At 34.7% G+C, this 21,342-nt stretch overlaps 1 protein-coding gene across 16 annotated transcripts in view; it reads right to left on the bottom strand.

Annotated features, from left to right (window-relative positions):
* The window catches only part of NFIB (nuclear factor I B), a 293,450-nt gene that overhangs the window by 3,517 nt on the left and 268,591 nt on the right, over nucleotides 1-21,342 (bottom strand). For 8 of the 16 annotated variants that reach the window (XM_056805360.1, XM_007499573.3, XM_003341713.3 and 5 more), the window contains 2 exons: nucleotides 20,860-20,948; nucleotides 1-3,067 (listed from right to left, as the gene is read on the bottom strand). The exon at nucleotides 1-3,067 is cut by the window's left edge and continues 3,517 nt beyond it. In XM_056805360.1, coding sequence (XP_056661338.1) covers nucleotides 2,938-3,067; nucleotides 20,860-20,948 — 219 coding nt within the window. In that variant the 3' untranslated portion in view covers nucleotides 1-2,937. The remainder of the gene's footprint in view (nucleotides 3,068-20,859; nucleotides 20,949-21,342) is intronic. The other 8 variants (XM_007499576.2, XM_056805362.1, XM_007499577.2 and 5 more) reach the window with 1 other exon arrangement.

Here is a 21,342-nt window from a genome sequence, read left to right as displayed (position 1 = left end):
GTCCTCAAGACAATCTACCATGTTTCCCTAATTCTAAGAGCTATTCTTTCCATTAATGAATTGACTCTATGGACTCTGGGAGAAAAGAAAACATAAACAATATAAAGTTTTGGTGCTCCTCCTTCCCCCAAAGTATTTAGGATCAAATATCAATGTGAGGTGCTATTCCTTTTTTTTTTTAATCTATCATCTTCTAGAGGGCTGAATTTGTCCACAGGAAAATTATTTCTTCACCCTCCCTCCCCTTCCTAATCAGAAAGGATGGGTACAAATAGAACCTTTTGATGGTTAATTTTTTTTTCTTCCTCCCTTGAGATGAACTCAATTCACTGATATCTACCAGTCCAAATACATTCAAGAATAGCAACTCTCTGTTTGACCTTTTGGATGTAAAAAAAAAAAATCTAGTAACTGCCATCAGTATGTAATATCAAGACACGGGTAAATCACACACTCCATCATCATCCAATGAAGAGTTGGACAGGCTAGAAGTCTGGGGGTGGAGACCAAGGGGGAGGAAGGGAAGAAAAGGCAGTAGTTCCTCCAATGGGGGCTGTGTTACGTGAAAGAAAGTGTGTCCCTAGGTAGAACCATGAGTGAGAAACACCCTCTAAAGTGGACTTTGAAAAAGATATCTTTGCCAAGTATGAGATGGCCTCACTCTCACTGTGGGTCTTGACCTCTCAAGAAAAAACAAACAAAATAGAATAGTTTCCTCAAGCCAAGTCTGCCTCCAACAGAATTCATTCCTTTTTACTTGTCTGTGTGTGTGTATATGTGTGTGTGCATGCGTGTGTGCGTGCATGTGTGTGTTTAAATCCAGAAATGAGTTCAGCTTGCACCCCAGGTGGGAAGTTAACGAGAGGGAACCTATTTTTAAAGTTTGTCACAGTAGGCAGAACAGTCGCTTTGCAGCCCATGCCTGTCTAAGGGTACACTGCTTCACAGCTACACTGTAAAGTGTTAAAAATCCTCCCACCCACCCCAGAATATATATATATATGTATGTATAAAAAAAAATCCCCTGTCCATCTCTCAGTACACAAAAGGACCTCATCACACTGCAAAAATAGCAGTACCCACTTTGGTCAATTAAAACAAACAAACAAAAAAAAAGCATACATCATTCTTTTTTTTCTTTTTTTCTTTTTTAAATCTGTGTACTTACCTATAATAACCAATACAGCTAAAAGCACTACCTACATAGGCAAAACTTGGTATTGCATAATTCGTATAAATTTGAAACCCCCCCCTCCCCAAATATTAATTGGAAGATGAAAAACATGAAAGGTTAATAGAAAAAACACCAAAATACTGAAAATATTGCTGGTCGATTACAATTTTTAAGCGGCAACTATACACAGCCATGATATGCTTTATAAATGTGAGATAAAGGTATAACTGTCTAAAAAATCCATGATGTCACACATTTTTTTTCATCTGGAGTACAAAATATTTTGTCATAAAAATGGTAAAGATTTAAAATTATAATAAATGCAGCAAAACAAGTGTAGTGATGTCACTTTTTTAGATTTCAAGGCAAGGCACGTAATGTGGACATTATATCTTCGTGCAAATTAGGATTACTGGAAAGAGTATTTTTGTTTAATTAAAATTTTAAGAGACATAGAGGCAAAATGTGTCTGCCCATGCACACTACAGTCCTGTCAATACGAGAAATTTGTTGAACAAGGCTAATTTCTGAAAGCACCATGCAAGTTTCCAGCACCCTGATGACTTCTGTTTTCTCAAGAGTGCATTTTTATATCCCACCCCTCTTTCTTTCCCAGTTTGTAAACTGTAAGCTTTGCCCTTGTGACATGGATTTGCCTGCCTCTTTGTCTCTGTGATGCAGATTGTAGAGAACCTTTTGTACACCCTATGGGTTCTTGATGCAACCAGTAATTTTAAATAAATAAATCCTACCTCCACGGAGGCAGCAGCTAAACCAACATAAGTGCTGTGTTTCTATTAATTTCTTTTTTTTTCTCAAGCACATGATTTGTCTTGATTTAATGCCTTTGAATGCCCTCAAAAACTGAGGGGAAAATAAATTCGTTCAAAATTATTTTAAATTCTTTTTAATCCCCTCAATTTAGAGTCCAAGGGCTGAAGGACTTATAATGATGATTCCCCTTTAGATATAAATTTTTAAATTGCACTTGCCTCTGTTAAGTGTTTCTTTTGTGGGGAAAATATTATATTAATTTTTACTGTTGCATGCAGAGATAACACTTTACCTACATAGAGGCATTTCTTCCATAGAGCCTTTGTGTTCAGACTGATTTTTTTCTTTTTTTTCTTTTTTTTTCTTTTTTTTAAGATTTCAAACTGGGTTACACACTGGAAAAGGCTGGGTTAAGGGCCAAAGTTGAATAAATCTGTACTGATAACTAAAGGCTACAGAGCTTGTATTTATTTTTTAACTTTTAGAAATCAGAGTGTTTACAAAATGGCTGGCTCAAGGCCCTTGTCATCTGGCAGCTCTAAGGCCGCCTCCTAGCCTTTGTTTTGTGAGATAACCAGGAATAGTGATTCCATGCGTAAACAACAAGAATACTAAACCAAGAAAACTAGCTTATCATGCAAATATTAAGGCATCTAGAAAGTCAGTTAAAATATATTGTCATCGAGACAGAACATCTATTTCCCAGCGGACTTCATATAACAAAGGCTACTTAGCAGGGGCTGCGCTCTACCCATCAGTGAAATATCATCGACCCTTTTTATGTCATTACAGTTTCAACCTTAAGGGAATTAGTGATTGTAAGTGCTGCAATTGCTGGTCTATGTTTTTTTTTTCTTCTTTCTTCAGTTTCTTTTTTTGTCCCGTCTTCCTTTATTTTTTTTTCATTTCTTTTCTGTTTTTCCGTTTTAAAAATTTTGTTGTGTGATTTTTGTTGTTGTTGTTGTTGTTGTTGTTCTTTTGGTTTTCCCTCAGTTGCTTGTTTCTGCTTGAAGGAAAGGTTCTCCAATTATGTTCAAACCATAATTTTGGACATTTGTTGGCAGGATTGGTGTCCTGTTTGATACTTGAAAAGGGACCAAGCTAGCCCAGGTACCAGGACTGTTGAAGAGGGAGAGAGGGAAAGGAAAAAAAAAAGAAATATGATTTAAAAATCTGTAACGACATATGACAAGCAATATTCATATACATCTGACCATCAATAGATAAGAGAAATGAGATTGGTGATCTTGTGAATGCCACTTGAGCTCTTGACATTATAGCTCACACTTATAGACTAAGACAATATATTAAATGGGTTATAATCAATTGTGTTATTAGCATTTTAGGCATATATTACGTGGTCTGCTTCTTTCATAGAAAGCAAGACAAAATTAAGGCCAAAAACCCAAGTAGGGCAAAGAAGAGATCACTGAAATCTAATCTAGTTGAGGATATTCTTTTTTAAATTGTTTAGACATGTGAAATATTACATAGAGAAAAAACAATTAGTACACAACTTCTATAAATGTGTCAAAACATCACTTTTATCATTCAGTCTTTTTTTAACCCTATGTAACCAAATGTTAACATGGCCATAAATTCGATATCTATATAGTTGAATGGACATGAAGAAGGCTACCTAGAGAAGGTAAAAGATTTCTCTTCCTCCATTATAGAAATAAATAAAACTTCCCCCAGAGAAAGGTCCACACATTATTACTGTGACTAATGAGAGGAATGTTGACCACACTTAGATTTTAACTCCAACTCTTTTTTTTTTCAGTAAAGTCACCATCACTTCCCCAAATGGAACTGGAGAGTTTATAGAAAATACACATTTGTGAGAGAGGACCATTATGTGACATATGGGGATTCCCTCCATGTTAGCATTTTAATGATTTTTCTTCTTGCCTTTTCTGTCCTCTTCCATGACCTCATCACAGATGTAACCAGAGCTTAATTAAGGTTCTGGTCTTGCTTTCTCATGTAAGTTAAGAAAATACGTCTCAATATTTGACTCTCCGTAGCCTCTGACCAAGATAACGGATGCTCTGCATTCTGCCAGGATGCTCTCTGCAGCAATGTACTGAGGAGAAATTAAGGTAATAGCCAAGTGACAAAAGAAAAGGGAAACTATGGAAAATGGCATGATTTGGATATTTTGGTTATTTTGAGAGGTGATTGAGGGTCCCATTTTTATGCTGTGCTACTATTACATGATTGGTAACCAACATATCACCATGTAACAATTTGGCAATTTAGTCGTTGCAGACCCAAAGTGTTCTTTTTAAAAACAAACTGGATTATCCTTCATTCTGTCATGCATTTTTCACTGTAATTTGCCATCAGCTTTTTAAAATTATAGGTTATTTGGGGCAAAATGGGCATGGGCATTGCAGTTGTGCTATAGGGGAAAGGGTTCTGGCCTGGGGACAAGGCATGACCCCAAATCCCAGTTTTGCTACCTTGCTGACTCTGAGAAAGGAAAAAGTCACTTCTCAGGGTTTTCCTTCGTTTTCTCAATGATAAAATAATGAGCCTGGATCAGAGTCTTTACTTTGATTTCTGATGCTAAAATCCTACCTGTTCTTTCTATTTTAAATCCTTGTGAGCAGCACAAATAATCTTACTTTTATTCACACTTTCAGTTCCATGTACAAAAGCAACTATGTTCTAACATTTGGAAGAAAAGATTAGGGATAGATGTGTTTATATGTATATATACATGAATACATATACACACATGTACAGTAATGCATGCACACACTTACACACAAACACACACATCTATCTATCTTTGCTAGTACCCACATGGAAAGGAAACATGGAAATAGTGGATAAGAGTTGTCCTTAGAATAAATAGAACGAGCTAAGTTCAAGTCCAACCTCTTCTACATATTGTGTGAGTGAGCCTGGGCAAGTCATTTACCCTATCAAGCTCCAGGCTACCCTGTTAGACTGGAAGTTTCATGATACTTGCTGATCTTGGACTGATAAAGATAGTATCCTCACTGGAGTTCCCTCAACCAATAAAATCAACAGCTGGGTAGCACAGTGGATAGAGCTGGATAACTGGGTCTGAAATAAGAAAGACCCAAATTCAAACCCAACCTCAGACACTTACTAGCTGTGTGACCATGGGCATGTAGCTTAACTTCTGTTGGTCTCAGTTTCCTCATCTGTAAAATGGGAATAATAATAGCACCTAACCTCTCAGAGTCATTGCAAGGATAAAATCAGATAATTGTAAAGCACATACTATGGTGCTTGACACAGAGCAAGTGCTATATAGCTACTATTATTAAACTTACAGATATGAAAGAAAAATAAGTCTATGTAAAACTCTAGCTTACTTATATGGTTTTCTATGAGCATATTTTTGAATTAGAATTCTAAAAAGAAAAAAAGCATCTATATTTTCTTGCAATTTTAGATTTGATTTCAACTCAAGCTGCTCTACATTTCTAAAGTATATTTTTCTATGCTAGCTTGCATTTCTATAATAAAAAGTAACTTTATTGTGATTATAGGTTTCAATGAACACTATTATGCTATCACCTACAAAACAATTTTTTTGAATTTCAAAAGATGTATTGAGAGATATTTAGAGCAAGCCTGCAAAAGGAATTAATTCCCTTTAAAGGGGAAAAAAGATGAACTCAAATCTATTTGATAAGAACTGTAATTCAAAAGAACAAAAATATCCAAAATCAGAGCCACTTGTAAGAGGCTTAATTGTTTCAATGCCTTTCTTTTTCCTTCTAGTTTATATATGTTCAACTGTGTTTTGGAGTTTGTTTGTTTTTTTTTTTTTTTTGCTTCATACCTTTCCAATCTGAGACACACTAAGTAATATATTCTTTCTGAGACTCCTAAGGAAAATACAAAAATCTCAAATGAGAAGTCAATACTACAAAAACTAAAGTTTGACCCAAATCTAATGCTTCTAGTGGGAAAAAAAATTAAACATAACATCCCCAATTTAACTGACTGGTAAGAAAATCAGACTGGAAAGAAAATTTGTCTTCTTAAAGAAGATTGTCTTCTTAATGAAACATAGTACATTTTAGTGATTCAAAGTAGGTGTGACTTATTCTTAAAAGGAGACAACAACATGAATATAGCCACTAAACTGAATATAAATACATAGCTGGTTTTTGTTGTTGCTGTCATTGTTATAGTGGGTTCCTTATCCTGTACTTTGTAAGAGATTGATATTTTTTATTCTTTGGAAAATGTTCAATAAAAATAAATTGCTGTTAGACTTACAGGGCTCTTGCTGTAGTATGACTAACAAATTTAATTTAGATGTTTATTTAAACCTTTCAAACCTCCTATCCTACATTATGACCATGTCAAAATTGCAGCATGCAATATATTTGTCAATACTGTTTATGGACCCTTGGGGAAGAATAAATCCCTTACATTAACACTATGCAGACCCCTTGTATGAGTTTTACAAGTCTCTTATTACCAATTTGTAAGTTGACTTCAGAATTATAAGGCACAAGGCCATGTTAGGGTTTGGGGGTTTCCCTGTGGCAAATCCTGAATTTTACTTAAAAGGCTATGACAACAACAGAAAGAGAAATGGAAAATTGAAGAAATTATCCAGATCATTCAAGTGCAAAATCCTTTTAGCCTCAAATTATATAAATATTCCAAGTGACAAGTGTAAATATCAATCATTTATATTTAGTTTTCTTTACATGTAGACATATTAATAGTATACAGTTGAATAGTCACATTTCAATAAGCCAGAATGGCTGAGTCTCAGGATCTTGATTGTTACAATTCAGAACAGAATTGAATGTGAATGGCTGGAAGTTTCTAATATTAGGACTTGTTGCCTCTCTACCACCAAGCTGTTTGTGTCTCTAAGCACCAAGTGACAGAATACAAATGAGAATATATCCACATCTTATGCTAAATACCCAAATGAGTCTCCTGAGAAATACATATTTCAATTCCATTCAACAAATAGTTATAATCTTCAAATATACATATACTTTGTTTTTGTTGTTTTCCTTTGCTGAAATTTGAGCAGTAAAAAGCAAGGTGATAAAGAGGGAAGTGAATTATGGGGTGGACGTGACTAAAAACACTGTATTTGCTCATTACGAAGCCTGCTCAACAAAGTACATTTTAAAGAAGGGAGGGAAGCAAGAACACCAACAATATTGCCTTAAATACCTTAATATGAGGTAAAACACAGGCAATGTGTACCTGCCTCATTTCTGGAATGTGCTACCACAATATGCATGCATGATGAAAAGTAGAGCTTCTTACTTTTATTGAACAGCTTTTCATTATTACAAATCCCACTCGACCAGATTCTGACCTCTTGTAAATACATCTAATTTATGTCTACTGGAGTAATAGTAGAAGTAAAAGGAGACCTAAAGAAAAAAGCTATCTCTCTCTCCTACTTTTTGAAAATGAGATGCCATTCTAATATTTCTTGTGCCATAATTTGAATTAAACAAAATGGCAACTGTCTGCTACATATATACGAGTTCCAGCCAAATGGGTCTACTTCCTTTTTTTTCTAAATGCTGTCATTCCATTTCCCACTCTCTTCCCTTTTGTGGAATATGCTATCCCCATGCCTGGAATTAGTCTATCATCACCTCCACCTCCAAGAAGCCCTAGCTGATATTCCACCTCCTTCAAGAAGCCTTTCCTGATCCCTTCTGTCCCCACTCCCAAGTTGTGAGGGCTAATTCTCTCCTTAAATTATACACATACTTTTGACATGTTGGATCCTTCTAGTGGAATAAATCAGGCAAGATTATGGAAGACTTATGAAAGGGAAGGGGAGCAGAAACTATACCAATGGATGCATATTTAGACATTTCAATGAGAAGAGTCTGGGAAATGAGATTAATATAAATAGGAAAATTTGGCCTCATAAGTAGTATGGAGATTTTGAGGGATGATTTGGGACAAAAATATAGAAATGAAAGAATTGTTCTAGAAAAAGAGGAAAGAAGTAGAGATAGGGTAGGATTTTACAACAAGAAGATGGTAACTTGTGTGGAAGCCTTATTAGAAGTGTCCCCCAAAGCCCTCCTCTCTCTTTTCTCTATACTCTTTCATTTGGTAATCTTGTCAACTCCTATAGGTTCAATTATTATGTCCTTATAGAGGAATCCTTCTGTTATATATATCCAGCTCTAAACTCTCTCTGGAGCCCCAGTTTTACCTTCACATTTCCAGATTCCCATCATCAGTCACCTTTTAGAAATATTGCACTAGATGCACCATAAACATCTCAAACTCAACATGTCCAAAACAACTCATTATCTTTTCCCCAAAACCTTTCCCTCTTCTTGATTTCTCTATAGAAGGAACAACATCTTCTCAGTTAAACTGGCTCACAATTTTGCTACTGTCTTCAAGTCCTCACTCTCACCTTCCATATCCAACCTTTGGCCATATCTTCATTTTCACCTTCATGTCTTTAATATACATCCTCTTCTCTCAATTTACACAGCCACCAACTTAGTTCAGGCCCTTATCACCTCTCATTTGACTACTGCAAAAGTCTTCTCATTGGCGTTCCTGACTCAACTCTCCACTCACTCTAACCCACTCAGCTGCAAAACTATTTTCCTAAAGTCTGGGTCTAATTACATCAACCCACTATTCAACAAATTCCAATGACTCCATGCTGCCTCCAGGATAAAATATAAAGTTCTCTTTGTTTTTTTATTTAAAACTTTTCATAATCTTTCTCCTTCCTACCTTTCTAGTTTTCTTATTTTACTTCTTTCCACAACTTCTAAGAAATCCAAATACACTGGCCTATTTAATGTTCCTCATATACAAAACTCCTTTCCCTGTGACTTTGCCCTGGCTATCCCTCCTGCCATCCTCAACTCTACCTCTAATTTTTTTCTGGCTTCCATCAAATCTCAACTCAAATTCCACCATCTATAGTACTTCCACGACACTCCTCTCTCTCTGACTCTGGCCATCTGACAGTGTCTTCCCCTTTGAGTTTACCTCCCATCTACACTGTATATTTCTTTTATGTAATGTTTTCATTTTGTCTCCCTCATTAGAATGTGAACTCCTTGAGGGCAGGGACTGCTATTTTTTTGTCTTCTTTACGTACCTGCTTGCTGGTTTAATCTTTTATTGTATTCTCAACACTTAATTCAGCATAGTGCCTGATACATAACACATGTTTTTTGATTGATCAATTGATTAAAGCTTGATGGAGAGCATTTGATTGAGGATCAAAGGAAAGAAAAAAGAAAATGAATGGTGGCAGGAATGAATTAAAGACCACCAGACTGGACAGAAGTACTGGATGAGAAATCCTGATATAGATTACAAAGCTGGCATGGAGTTAGAATATGGTTTTTGAAGAGAGGTGACATGCTCTGCTAAATGGGAACTTGACACATTCTTGACTTGTTGTACTGAGAGTTTCATCTTTTAGAAATGATTACTTCTGACTGAATTATTTAAAACTCATCATTATCTTTCTCCTTCTTTTATGACTGAGAAAAAAGAAATGGTTTGTTGAACCAATGTGTTAGGAACATTGGAAGGTCACAGCCATGCAAGGCCTGACATGTATTTCAAAGAACTTAGGAGTAGCATATGTAGGATACTATGACCTTGGACTCTAAAAGGTAAGTCAGCTTATAAGATGGCAAATCTCAAAAACAAAATTATAGTGATGAAATGAAGGAAAGGGAAATGGAAAATGTCTAAACACAGAAGAAATCTTTGAAAAACTTGGGTTTAAAAGAGATAAGTATAAGAAATGAAAGCAAGGGCAAGTAGTTCAATGAATGAAGAAGTTAGACCCTATAATAGAATATCATGAAGGCTAATATCTTCCATGGTGCTAAAGTTTATGAGAAATTCTAAGAACAAAAATAAGCTATTTTTTTTAAAAAGCTATATTGTGGAAAGAAAAAGATAAAAAAGAAATAGCAATGTTGTAATGATTGGGAAAATAATAGTTGGTAACAAATAAAAGGTAGCACTGTTTAATTGTTATTTTATTTCTAATTTCTTCACCAAAGAGAAGCATCTCTAGCCTGAGAAGTAAAATAATAAAATAGCTAATAAAGAATTGAACTCCATGATAAGCAAAAAATGAGAGGTACCCTTAATGCATTCAAGTAACCTGGTCCACTGGAACTACATCTCAGGATACTGAAAAATAGCAGATACAGCTGTTGAACAAGTCAGTGATCTTTTAGGAATTTGTTAAATGAGAGAGATGCCATGGTACTATAACTTAGTTTTTTAAAAAGGAAAGAAACTTCAGTTGGATAATCATTGATTCTTGGTAAAGTTCTGGAACAAATTATTAAATGTGGTAGTTGGTGAGTACTGAAAAAAGGGAAGAGATGATCCTACAAACAGCATGGCATTGTTAACGAAAAAGTCAAACTACACTATCCCAATAAAATGAATAAATGAATGAATGAATGAATGAGTGAATGAATGAATGAATAGATCAGAGAATTCCATGGGCAAAGCCCACCTGGATTCCAGCAAAACATTTTACAAAATCTTTAACAATATCTTTGGGAACCAAATGGAAAGACATCTATAATATAATGCAGTTAAATAGATACTTGATGAATAGTTTCCAAAGAATGTTGACTAATTGATCAATGCTATACTTGAAAAAGCTCTCTGGTGCAATATCATGGAGCCCTGTCCTTGGCTCTGTTTTGTTTAATATTTTTATCAATGATTTGAGTGATGACATAAAGAGTAAGTTTCCCCTTTTGCAAATCATATAAAGCTTGTGAGTAGAGCTAATATATTAGATGGTAGAACTGGAATTAAAAAAAACATCTAAGAAGTCTGAAGTATAAGGCTAAGCATAGTAATATTAAGAAAATGCAGGGCATACTGGATAAAGAATCAAAGATTCATAGGTCTAGATCTGGAAGGAACCTTAGAGGTCATCTGGTTCAGGTATTTCATCTTACAGAAGTAGACACTGAGACTCATGAAGCTGATTTTAGAGGCAAGAACACCTGGTTTCAAATCCTGACTGTATATACTGGCTATGTGATCATGAACAATTAACTTGACCAATCATCCAGACAATATTCTAAACTTAGAAGTTACAGATGAGTTGATGATCCAAAACAGAGAAGGAATCAACAATCAGAGAAGTCTAAATGTAGAAAGGACTCCCTCTGAATGTAGTTGGCTCCTCTTTCCTCTTTAGTATACACCTTCAGAGGCTGCATGACTGAGCCTATCAAGAATATTATCTGGGACTATTTTTTTTTCAGATATGGAATTTCTCTGAAAATCACTTCTAACTCTGAAATTTTGGATTACTGTGAAATCACAGGTTCAGACCCTTCTACTCAACCCCCTCCACATAAGTCAAGTTCATCATGACAGTTAAAAGGATCAACTTCAAGAGTCTATCATAGGGGAAACATGGTTAGAAATAATTTCATGTAAAAAAGTGAGTTTTAGTGGACTATCATCTCAATATAAAACAACAAAAAATGTATAGAAGCCCAAAAAAGGCTAATGGCATCTTAGGCTACATTAAGATAAGTATATTGTCCACAGTGAGGAAAGTAATTGATCTCCAACCTGGTCAGGCCAGATGTGGGATATTATGTCCAATTCTGGGTATATCCAGAGGAGGATGAGGAAACTAAGAAGCATGCCATTCAAAGATTTGTTGTAGAAACTGAGAATCTCTAACCTGGAAAAGAGAAATGGTAGTACATAATAGAGTCTTGTCCTGTGGAATAGGGGTTAGGCATGTTATACTTCTTCCTACAAGGCAGAACTAGGTAGAATTACAAAATGGGACATTTTCACTTGACAAAAGCAAAAAAGAAACCCTCTTACTAATTAGAAATGGACAATAATGTAATGGTCTTCTTGTAGTGAGAGTGAGTTCCTCATCATTAGAGAGGGCTTCAAGTAGCCTGAATTACCAATTGATGGATATACTGAAAAGAGCAGGAGAGTTAGGCAAGGTCTAAATTATCTGACCTCTGAAATCCTTTCAAATTCTGAGATTTTATGAATCTACTGGATAATGGAAATATTGTACATCTCACTGATTAAACATTTTATAAAATGTCATAAGATCCATTTCTACAACATCTTAAAAGACAACAGAAATACCTTCCATGTTTTTACATACGGATTCAATCATGGGCAGCCCTATGTTTATTTTAAAAATAATAAATGCTCTTCCAAAAGACTTAAACATAAACATAGCTGGAATGAAACAAAAAGATATTGTATGTATTCATATATGTATAAATCATCTAAATGCATTAGAGGGTACTAAAATAGCTGTGGGCGATAAAGCAGAGAGAACAGATCAAGATTTTCATCAATAACAAGCATTTGCTATAATATTTCAGTACCAGCTTAAAAATCAACAATAAGTGATGAGTATTACTTTCTTGGAATAATATTATTGTGATACTCTTTATCCAAAAAGAATATATTTCCTCTATAATGGTAGAAATAACCTGACTGATAAGATGAGTAAAGTTAGGTTAATTAAGTCTTGGTAGTAATCCTCCTGCCTTGGATTGCATGTACGTATACTTGCAGTGACCAATTATTTCATAAATTGTATACAAGAATATCATTCAGAGAGAAATCGAAGATATTTTGAGACAGTAAAAACTCATATTTGTATAGCTCTTTACAGGTGTACAAGATTTGTCCCTTCTTAAAAACCCTTTGAAGTAGGATACACTAGCATCATCCCCATTTTACAGATAATAAGATTTAGAGCTGATAGACCTTAAAAATCACTTAGTGGGGTATCCTCATTTTATAGGTGAGAAAGTTATGATTTGCTCACGGTCACATAATTAGTAAATAGCAGGTAGAGTTTTGAAGTCACAACCACCAACTCTAAATATAACTTTCTTTGCATGACTCAACATTGCTTCTAAAGCCAAAGAGAAGTTAAGTGATTTGCCTAATGTCATTCAACAAGTCAATGATGAATCCAGGATTCAAATATCAGTCTTCTAAGTTTGAGTTCAATGTTCTTTCCACTATGGAAGAGCATATAAATTAAATCTATCTTTGTGCAATGGAAAAAATGGTACTCAGCAAATATTCAACTTTACGGATTGGCCATTGTTTCCTAATATTATTAATAAGAGGCTATGAATTATGGTCCAAAGTAATGAGTCACTAAAATTCTCATGGATAAATTAGTATAGAATGCTAAGCTCCAATTCCAATAATTATGTTGTGTCTTCCCCCAAACTGGCACTGTTTCAGCTGTGAATATACTATTTCTATATTTCCTGTCCCAAGGTAGTAATATGGTAGGAAATAGCTTTTGGACTCCTCTTCAGATGAAACTGTATTTAAATAAAAGATTAAGTTTTATATAGCATACTAAGCAATTTTTTCCTACCTCAATTTTTAAGGAACATTTTACAATCTTCATATTTCCATCTGAATGATACTTGGTACATGTAAGATGGTTTCTAATGACTACTATTTCTAATAATCACCTGCTTCAGAAAGCTCCCTGCCTGGCTCTTACCTGAATTATAAGGTACTCGCACATATTCTTTAGGAAATACCAAAAATCATAACTTGCAGGTGTTTCATGGAATTACTCTAAGTGAAAGCAACAGTGCTTGAGAGCAAAGAGAAAGAGACGCATTTGTTTCTTAAATGAATAGCCTTATTTATAGCAGTTCCTTAGGAAATGGAAGCTTTGAAAAGTGACAAGCATCAAAATGCTAGACAATAAAATCTCATCAAATTGGAGTCCACAATTCAGAATTGTTAACGGTTGGGTCATATTAGATTGAATGAATTAAAATATTCCTTTGCATGATCTATAAAAAATAAGCTTTACTAGGTAAAATAATAGTGTTTCATATTGCTCTAGTTAAGAATGAAACACACACAAAAAAACCTCTTTTGGCCCTCAGAGAGCCATTTCATTGAAAACTCTTCTACTCTACATGAAATGTGCCAACTACAAATGATCCCTATCTATTTTGTACAAAGACCTTGAAACTTGAACATCCCCTTTTCTCTGTCAACAATGTCACTGCTCAGAATGTACTTGAATGTAAATAAAAAATAATATTCTTAAGATGTTAAAAATTCAAACTTTTCTCTGATATTTATTTTTCCCTTAATGGGACAAAGATACTACTGGGTTTTATTTTATATAGTAACTTCTGTTTGTGATTTTAGATTTTTAAAATGATGGATTGACAAGTAAGTATTATAAAGACGATTTACTTTGTATATTCTACGCTGTCTATAGTGGAAGGTAGGTACCTACATATGGATTGATACTTTTAGGGGAGAAAAAGTAAATGAAACAGGAAAAAAAATAGTTAAAATATTTTTAAGATAGTTAAAATCTGCCCTATGTTTGCTAAAATGAAGATCCCAAAAATATTTATTTTTCATTCACTTGACTATTTTTTCCCCTTCAGATGCTCCTTTTCTCTCATTCATGCTGTTATTATTGGTTATGTCTTGTCTTATTTGCATACAATAATTCTTCATGGAAGGGAAAGGGCTGAGAATGTACTTAGAAACTACTTTATATTAGTGTTTATGGTGAATTCCTTGGCTTAAAAATCAATTCATCTGATATATAACAAAGTCAAGGGCATTTCTTGAGGAAAAAACCTACAAATGATTCCTTTTGTAAAAAATCAGTATTATTAATATAGCTTCTTATATAGAGGACAGTGCTATAAAGGTACGTAACTTGTTTAAGCATCTAAAATTTTATAATATTATTTATGCTGCCAACTCTGTTTTATAATGGGCATATGCATTTATCAACTTACATGTATATAATAACCATATATAATTCTAGCTAATTACAAAGGCAATATTTTAAAATTTCAAATAATCAAAACTTTTTCTTAAATTGTTTTGATGTCAAATCAGTATTTTATATGATTTGATAATATGTGATATAGCATGCAATTCAACTTCAAATAAAAGATGATTCATTGTATGAAAAATAGCACCACTGGCAATAATTGGAAATTCTAAAATATTCATTTACTCAACAAACTCTGCCCTGCCTGCCTGCTGACAAAACATTTTATGTGCACGCTTGTGGAAAATGTAAATCTAGTTCTTTATATAAAACATCCTGAAATAAAGTATTTAATATACTTCCTTACTCTTTAAAGGGTTAATAAGCAAAGTTTACATTTGGGAATTTTCTGAAGCACGCTCCTCCCTTTCTTGTTTGGCTGCCAAAAATCATCTGACAGGAAACGTAAGATTAAGTTTGTCCTACCTAAGTGAACAAAGAGTGCTCAGAACAGGCAACTGGTTTACTGCAGAGCGGGAACTTTTCTAATCCTGCTGGAATCTACAGTGCTTCTCAGAAAATATCACTGAAAAAGTTGTTTTCTTTACTTTAACATCTTGTCTCTGGATCATCTCATTTTGGTCACACTGCAGATCCTGCTGCTTCTCCCATAAAGGTTAACTTAAAACTCCAAACATAATCATGTGGAAAATGGACATTATTGATTCCTATGGTCCATTGTTCCCCCATTCTAAGTCCCTGAAGTTCAAGTTCAATCTGGAATTACATCATGTCTGGTTTCTCCTGGTTACCAGACGGCTTGAGACGTGACCACAGCTACAGAAAAAACAAACAGCCTTCTTCACGCTTCGGCTCCCCTATCGATTCAAACATAAACTTTTTTTCTTTCTCTCAAGTATGCTTCAAGTATGGAGCATGGTTAATTTAGAGATTAAGTTCCAAATTAGATTATCTAATGGCATCTTAATGGATTGCTGACCCATTTCCTGTGGGATGGCAGCATGCAAGTCTGGCTGGAATACAATTCATTTCTTAGGAAGTGTTCTGAAGACGTTTGCCCAGATAGAAAGGAAGCATCATATTCGGCACATCTTTCTTCATAAAGGAGAAACTTAGACAAAACCACAATGGACATATGTGCGTGTGTGTATGTGTGTGTGTGTGTGTGTGTGTGAGTGTGCCTGTGTGTGTGTGTGTGGAGATACACTCATGCATAGATGCCGGCCGGGGACTGCTTTCGGTGACAACTTCTATCAGGAGAATTGTTTCATTCAGTCAAAGCTAATATTTTAATTTCAAATTAATAAGCAGGTGTGAGCAACTTCTGTCAGAATCAGCTAAATGTTGTAAGCAATACAAAATGCTGTGAGCTTACCTCACAGCAAAGGAAGTAAGAGTCCTGTTGCATGAAAATGGTCCTCTGTTATTTGGGCTTTGTTCTTTCTCTACCTAGAACTGAAGATTATTCCATTCATCTACCTTATCAGCATTTTTATCAGGGTCCCAGAGTGGTGCTAGGGGCATGGAATGGTGCGTAAAAAGTTTGAACACCCCTACAGCTGACAGCTGAAAAGGAAATTCAGCACTCTGAGAATAAAGCTCCCCCCAGGAACCCCAGGAACAACCCAGCTGTTGTACTGTACTTATGTGTCAAGATAACAAACTGAAAGCAGGAAATGCTAACCTAGTGAATTTGCCTGGATGGTCTAAGTGTACTGTTCAAGCAAAAGTTAACCCTTCCTACCACCTAAGGGTGTGTATGTGTGTGTGTGTGTGCATGTGTGCGTGTGCAAGTCTGAAGACAACTGTATGCTGCATAGTTATGAAATATTGGTGCTTCACATATGTTAAAATAGTTGGAGGCTTTTGTAAAGTCAATGTGTGATCAAAAAAGAGGAAAGGAAGGGTCTTGCATAAAATAAACAATCTGAGTTTTGCCAGGAGTGAGTGTGTGTATGTGTGTGTGTGTGTGTGTGTGTGTGTGTGTGTGTGTGTGTATAATGAATGCTATTACTTCACTTCTCTTTTTTCCTTCCCACCCCTTCACCTCCCCTGCCCCTGACCAACCGGCTCCTAATAATCTTTACTGGCTGCTAAATTTCTCCTGGGAAATCAAGCAACTCTCTAAAATTGCAGTAATAAACGACAATTTCTTCTAAAAACATATGTAAAAACTACATGAAATATCCAGTTCATGGAAAAATAACTGTCAACACCCATAACATTAAAAAATAAAGCTGATCAAAGTCTCTTCTTTGCCACTGAGTCATGGTATCACCAGAAACACCAAAATCCTTCCAATTCTTTTGCTAAAATCTTCAATCTATTCATTATTTCGGAGGCTGAGCAAATGGCTTGTGTAAATATATTCCTCAGTAACACTCACATGTTTATTTTTGGCCATCTGAAGTCTTCATCTATGTTTATATAAGCCATCAGACACACACACACAACCACTCAGTTGTGGGTTGGAGTCCCCTCCCCCTCAAAAAAGAAGTGAGGGGACAGAAAAAAGGATGAAACAATAAATCTTGTTTCTCTTTTTGCATAATGCGTTCCTCCCACATTTTAAAATAACACATTTATGTTATTACTGGATAGTATGCTTGCTTTTTTCAGTCAATTACATAGTTCTTTCATGTCTGATAGCACATGCTATTTGCTAGCTACAAGCTTCAAGAGAAAAACATCCAGTCAAAACTGGTCTCTGTCCTGTACTGAAATTCACATGTGTAACTTGCACAAGTCATAATTTGACTTTTCCAATGAGAGCACAGATACAACAGTAATTCACATAAACAGTGCATGATTCCTCATCCTCTGAGAAGATGGCCTCTCCTAAATTGAAGGGAGAAGAGTAAACAATACGACAGCACAATGGGATGATCTCAGTTTGCTTGATTCCACTACCTGATCTGTGTTTACACAGAAGGAAAAAAAAGATTTTCAGATGAAGCCAACTCTTTCACCACAAAACATACACATGTTGTACAAATTTACAAGCTCAATACAACCAAACACATTTAGAACTAAAAGGCCAATGAAAATTCTCCCTAAGAAGTCAGCTTGGATTCCTCATGGCATTGCTTAGACATTCTAAATAAAAGAATAGGGGAAATTTGTTGGATTACAATGTACTTGCATAGGTCAGTCTTTACCATCATAATGATCACTCACTATGGAAGGATGAGTGCTTGAACAGAAGAACTCCATTCCATACGCATACTCAAGTGAAGATGAAAAGGGTCAAGATTATATTCCTGAGTGATTGGCCAGTAGACTGGAGAGAGAAAGTACTGAAAATAAAATTTATCTTTGGTTTCTCCTTTCTTGCTTCAAAGTCTCTAGGGGCTGCCTTTGTTGGAAATGCTATTTTTCCTCACTTCTGTTATGCCAGAGGCAAAATAATTCATGATTTAGAAACAACATTCTTTTGGAGAATTCTCAAACTTCCAGATAATTCTAAAACTAAAGATACTTCCTAAGAACCCTGTCAAACAACTATTATCAGAAGAGAATAAATTGAATTTACCCGAAATCATTTTATCATCTATTTTGATAGCCAATTGGCAAAATTTAAAAGTAGAAAAAAAAATGATGTCTTCTCAGAGGATTATTCTTTTAAAACTCTGATCTGGAGCATATTATATGATGTTTGTTGTTGTTCAGTCCTTTCAGTTATGGTCCTTCTATTCTTCATGACCCCATTGAGGTTTTCTTGGCAAAGATACTGGAGTGGTTTGCCATTTCCTTTTCCAGCTAATTTGCAGATGAGGAAACTGAGGCAAACAGGGTTAAATGACTTATCCAGAATCACATGGCTACTACATGTCTGAGGCAGAATCTGAACTCAGGAAAAAGAATCTTCCTGATTCCAGGCCCCCACTCTATCCACTGTGCCACCTAGTTGCCCATATTATATGAGTACTATGAATAAAAACTTTTTTTTTTGGCCTTACAATTGCTTTACTCTGTCTTATAAGATACTTGGAATACAAGCTCAAGGAGGGAAGCTGTTTATCTGACATGTTCTCAAATGGCTCTCCATGTCTAGCAGCCATTCAATAAATAAACACTAGAAAAAGTTATTAAGTGAATGAATGAGAACTACTTTAAATATTTTCAATAATAGAGATTCTGAATGACTATGTGAGGAGAAGGTACATTTCTGAAACACTTATCAGTCCAAAGAAAATTATATAAGGAGATAGGAGGTGAGGGGTTGGGGAGGAGGGGGAGAGGAATATAGTTTTCTAGTCTTCCTATTCTATATTTTTCTGTACCCAGGATGGGTTACTCTACCCATATGTGCTCAAATAAGGAATTTGAAATATAAAACAATAATTAAAAACTGTTCTATTGATTATTAACCAAATTCATTCTGGAACATTTATTTACACTGTAGTGGGGTTTCCCCCCCACTCACCTAGCCTTGGGTAAGATTTGGCCATTTTTTGTTGACTTCTAAAATCAAAGGAAGTATTAAACTAGTGCAGATTTTTAAAAAAAATAAGATTCTATCGTAAGTCTGTCAACAAAGTATAGCTTTTCTCCTTTATCTCCTTTAAGCATACTAAGCTATTCTGGATTGAAATACAATTTTTTCAGTGTTCAGTATCTTTGAGGTATGCTAAAGGATATTTTTATGCCCTCACTCACACATCCATGCTCACATACATATATAATTACTTTCTACCTGATCTATGAGTAAACACTTGTTCTTATGTTAAGGTCTATAAGGAAATGGTCCACTCTACTACCTAACAGGTGAAATCTACCCAACTGAATAGAAAAACATGACTTGGGAGTTGTAAAAAATGAAACTATTAAGCTATTCTCTTTAAATCCAAAATGATGTTAATTTTTTTTAATTTCTGTGTATTAAGAAGATAGGAAGTTAAAAATGAAATTAAAAGAATCACTTTCATTAAGTTAAAATAATAGGAATAAGTCATTTATTTTGAGTTTCATAAAAGCAACATTTATTAACTTTATTATTTTAAGGTATTAAATAAGGGTCCTCCCCCCCCCCTATACTTAGAAGGCTCCATACCAGTAAATGGGTAATTCACTTATAAATATACTATTTTCTGTGTGATGTTGGGAAAACAGGTTGGCTTTACTCTCATAGAACTCAGGGAGATTAATTCACCTCTCTCCATAAATTTATGTTTAGTTACCAGATACGAATTTAAAACCATGACTTATTATTTAGTTGGCCAGTTTAAATGAGATTTTCTCCTCTTTAAATACCTCAGAATCCTAAATTGATAGTAATTCATCCTCACTAATTTAAATTGCTTTAGTACCATTACATAAGATTTCTTCACTAGACTCTTTGCTTTGAATATGAGTAGTCATGGCCAAAGAATTCATCAGTGGGTGGCCAGCCTACTGGCAATGAGTCTCTCCATGCTTAGACAGTATGTCTTAAAAATAGACATAATCTGCTAACAGAACCATAACTTTCTAAATGATTTCCCCAACAAGTAAAGTCAATTTTCAATCATTCATACTAATGGATAAAATGAAGTGCAATGCACACTTTATCCAAATCTCCATTTTCAATAAGCTGCCCTACACAAATTTTGCGGCTATTGCTATTTAACAACAAAATCAATTAATTTTAGTTTCAATTTCAGTCTCTTCCCACTGATGGAAGTGTTGATGATTAATGAAATGGCTTTGAGTTATTGGTTGGAGGCAGAAATTGAAATGAGGGTTATGCTGAAAAACTGAAAATTGACTATAGAAAGTGCTTCACTAAATAATGATTTTTTTGGTTCTTTGGGTCCTATAATCTAATTACTTGGTGCTGTTTTGTTCCTGTTTTTGCATTGTATTGATGCCTGATTTGGAAATTCAGATGGATAAATTACTCTACTGCTGCAAATTGTTTTTAAGGTTGAACTTAACTTAGTTATTTAAGAAATAATAATAAATGAAAAGAGAATGCGTAGCCAAAAGATATTATACCCATAGATTGTGTCTAAATTTTGACATATATTCTCTGAAAGGCCAGTTAAAACAGATATTGTAGCTCATGTTATTTTTAGATGTAGTGTAGGTTTGGAAATAATTAAAATGTTACCTTTGCCAAGTAATTCCCAATGTATCCTCACTGGCACTGGGGTATAAATGCCTGCCGTTTTGATTCATGGTCCAGTCACAAATCCTCAGCTGTCAATTGAAACCTAGCAGTCAGATATGGATCGAGCAGTACTACAGTTTTTAGTATTTAAATGAATACATGCAAACTAGTACTGTACATGGCATAAACCTTACTTTCCCAAAAGATAACGTTAAAAAAAGAAAGAAAAGAAAAACTTACTTTGAAAAGCAAAATTCCTAAAGATTGTTTTAGATAAGCTACTTTAATATGTTCCTCTAGTAATTAAAGCATTCAAGAAAAAGTTGTGCTTAGAACATAACCATTAGCCATTATTAGAGTACAAATTGAGCTGAAATAAAAGAAAATGTTAATGTTCAATAGTGATATATATTTTTAGAAAGAAAATCAAAATGCTTTGTATTTATGCAACACACTAAATAGTCTGCACTAAGGTCAAATAAT

This window comes from Monodelphis domestica, chromosome 7 (assembly GCF_027887165.1).
Source record: "Monodelphis domestica isolate mMonDom1 chromosome 7, mMonDom1.pri, whole genome shotgun sequence".
In the NCBI taxonomy this organism is placed as follows: Eukaryota; Metazoa; Chordata; class Mammalia; order Didelphimorphia; family Didelphidae; genus Monodelphis; species Monodelphis domestica.
Note: the sequence above shows the minus strand (reverse complement) of the source record. Positions and strands in the feature narration are given on the sequence as shown.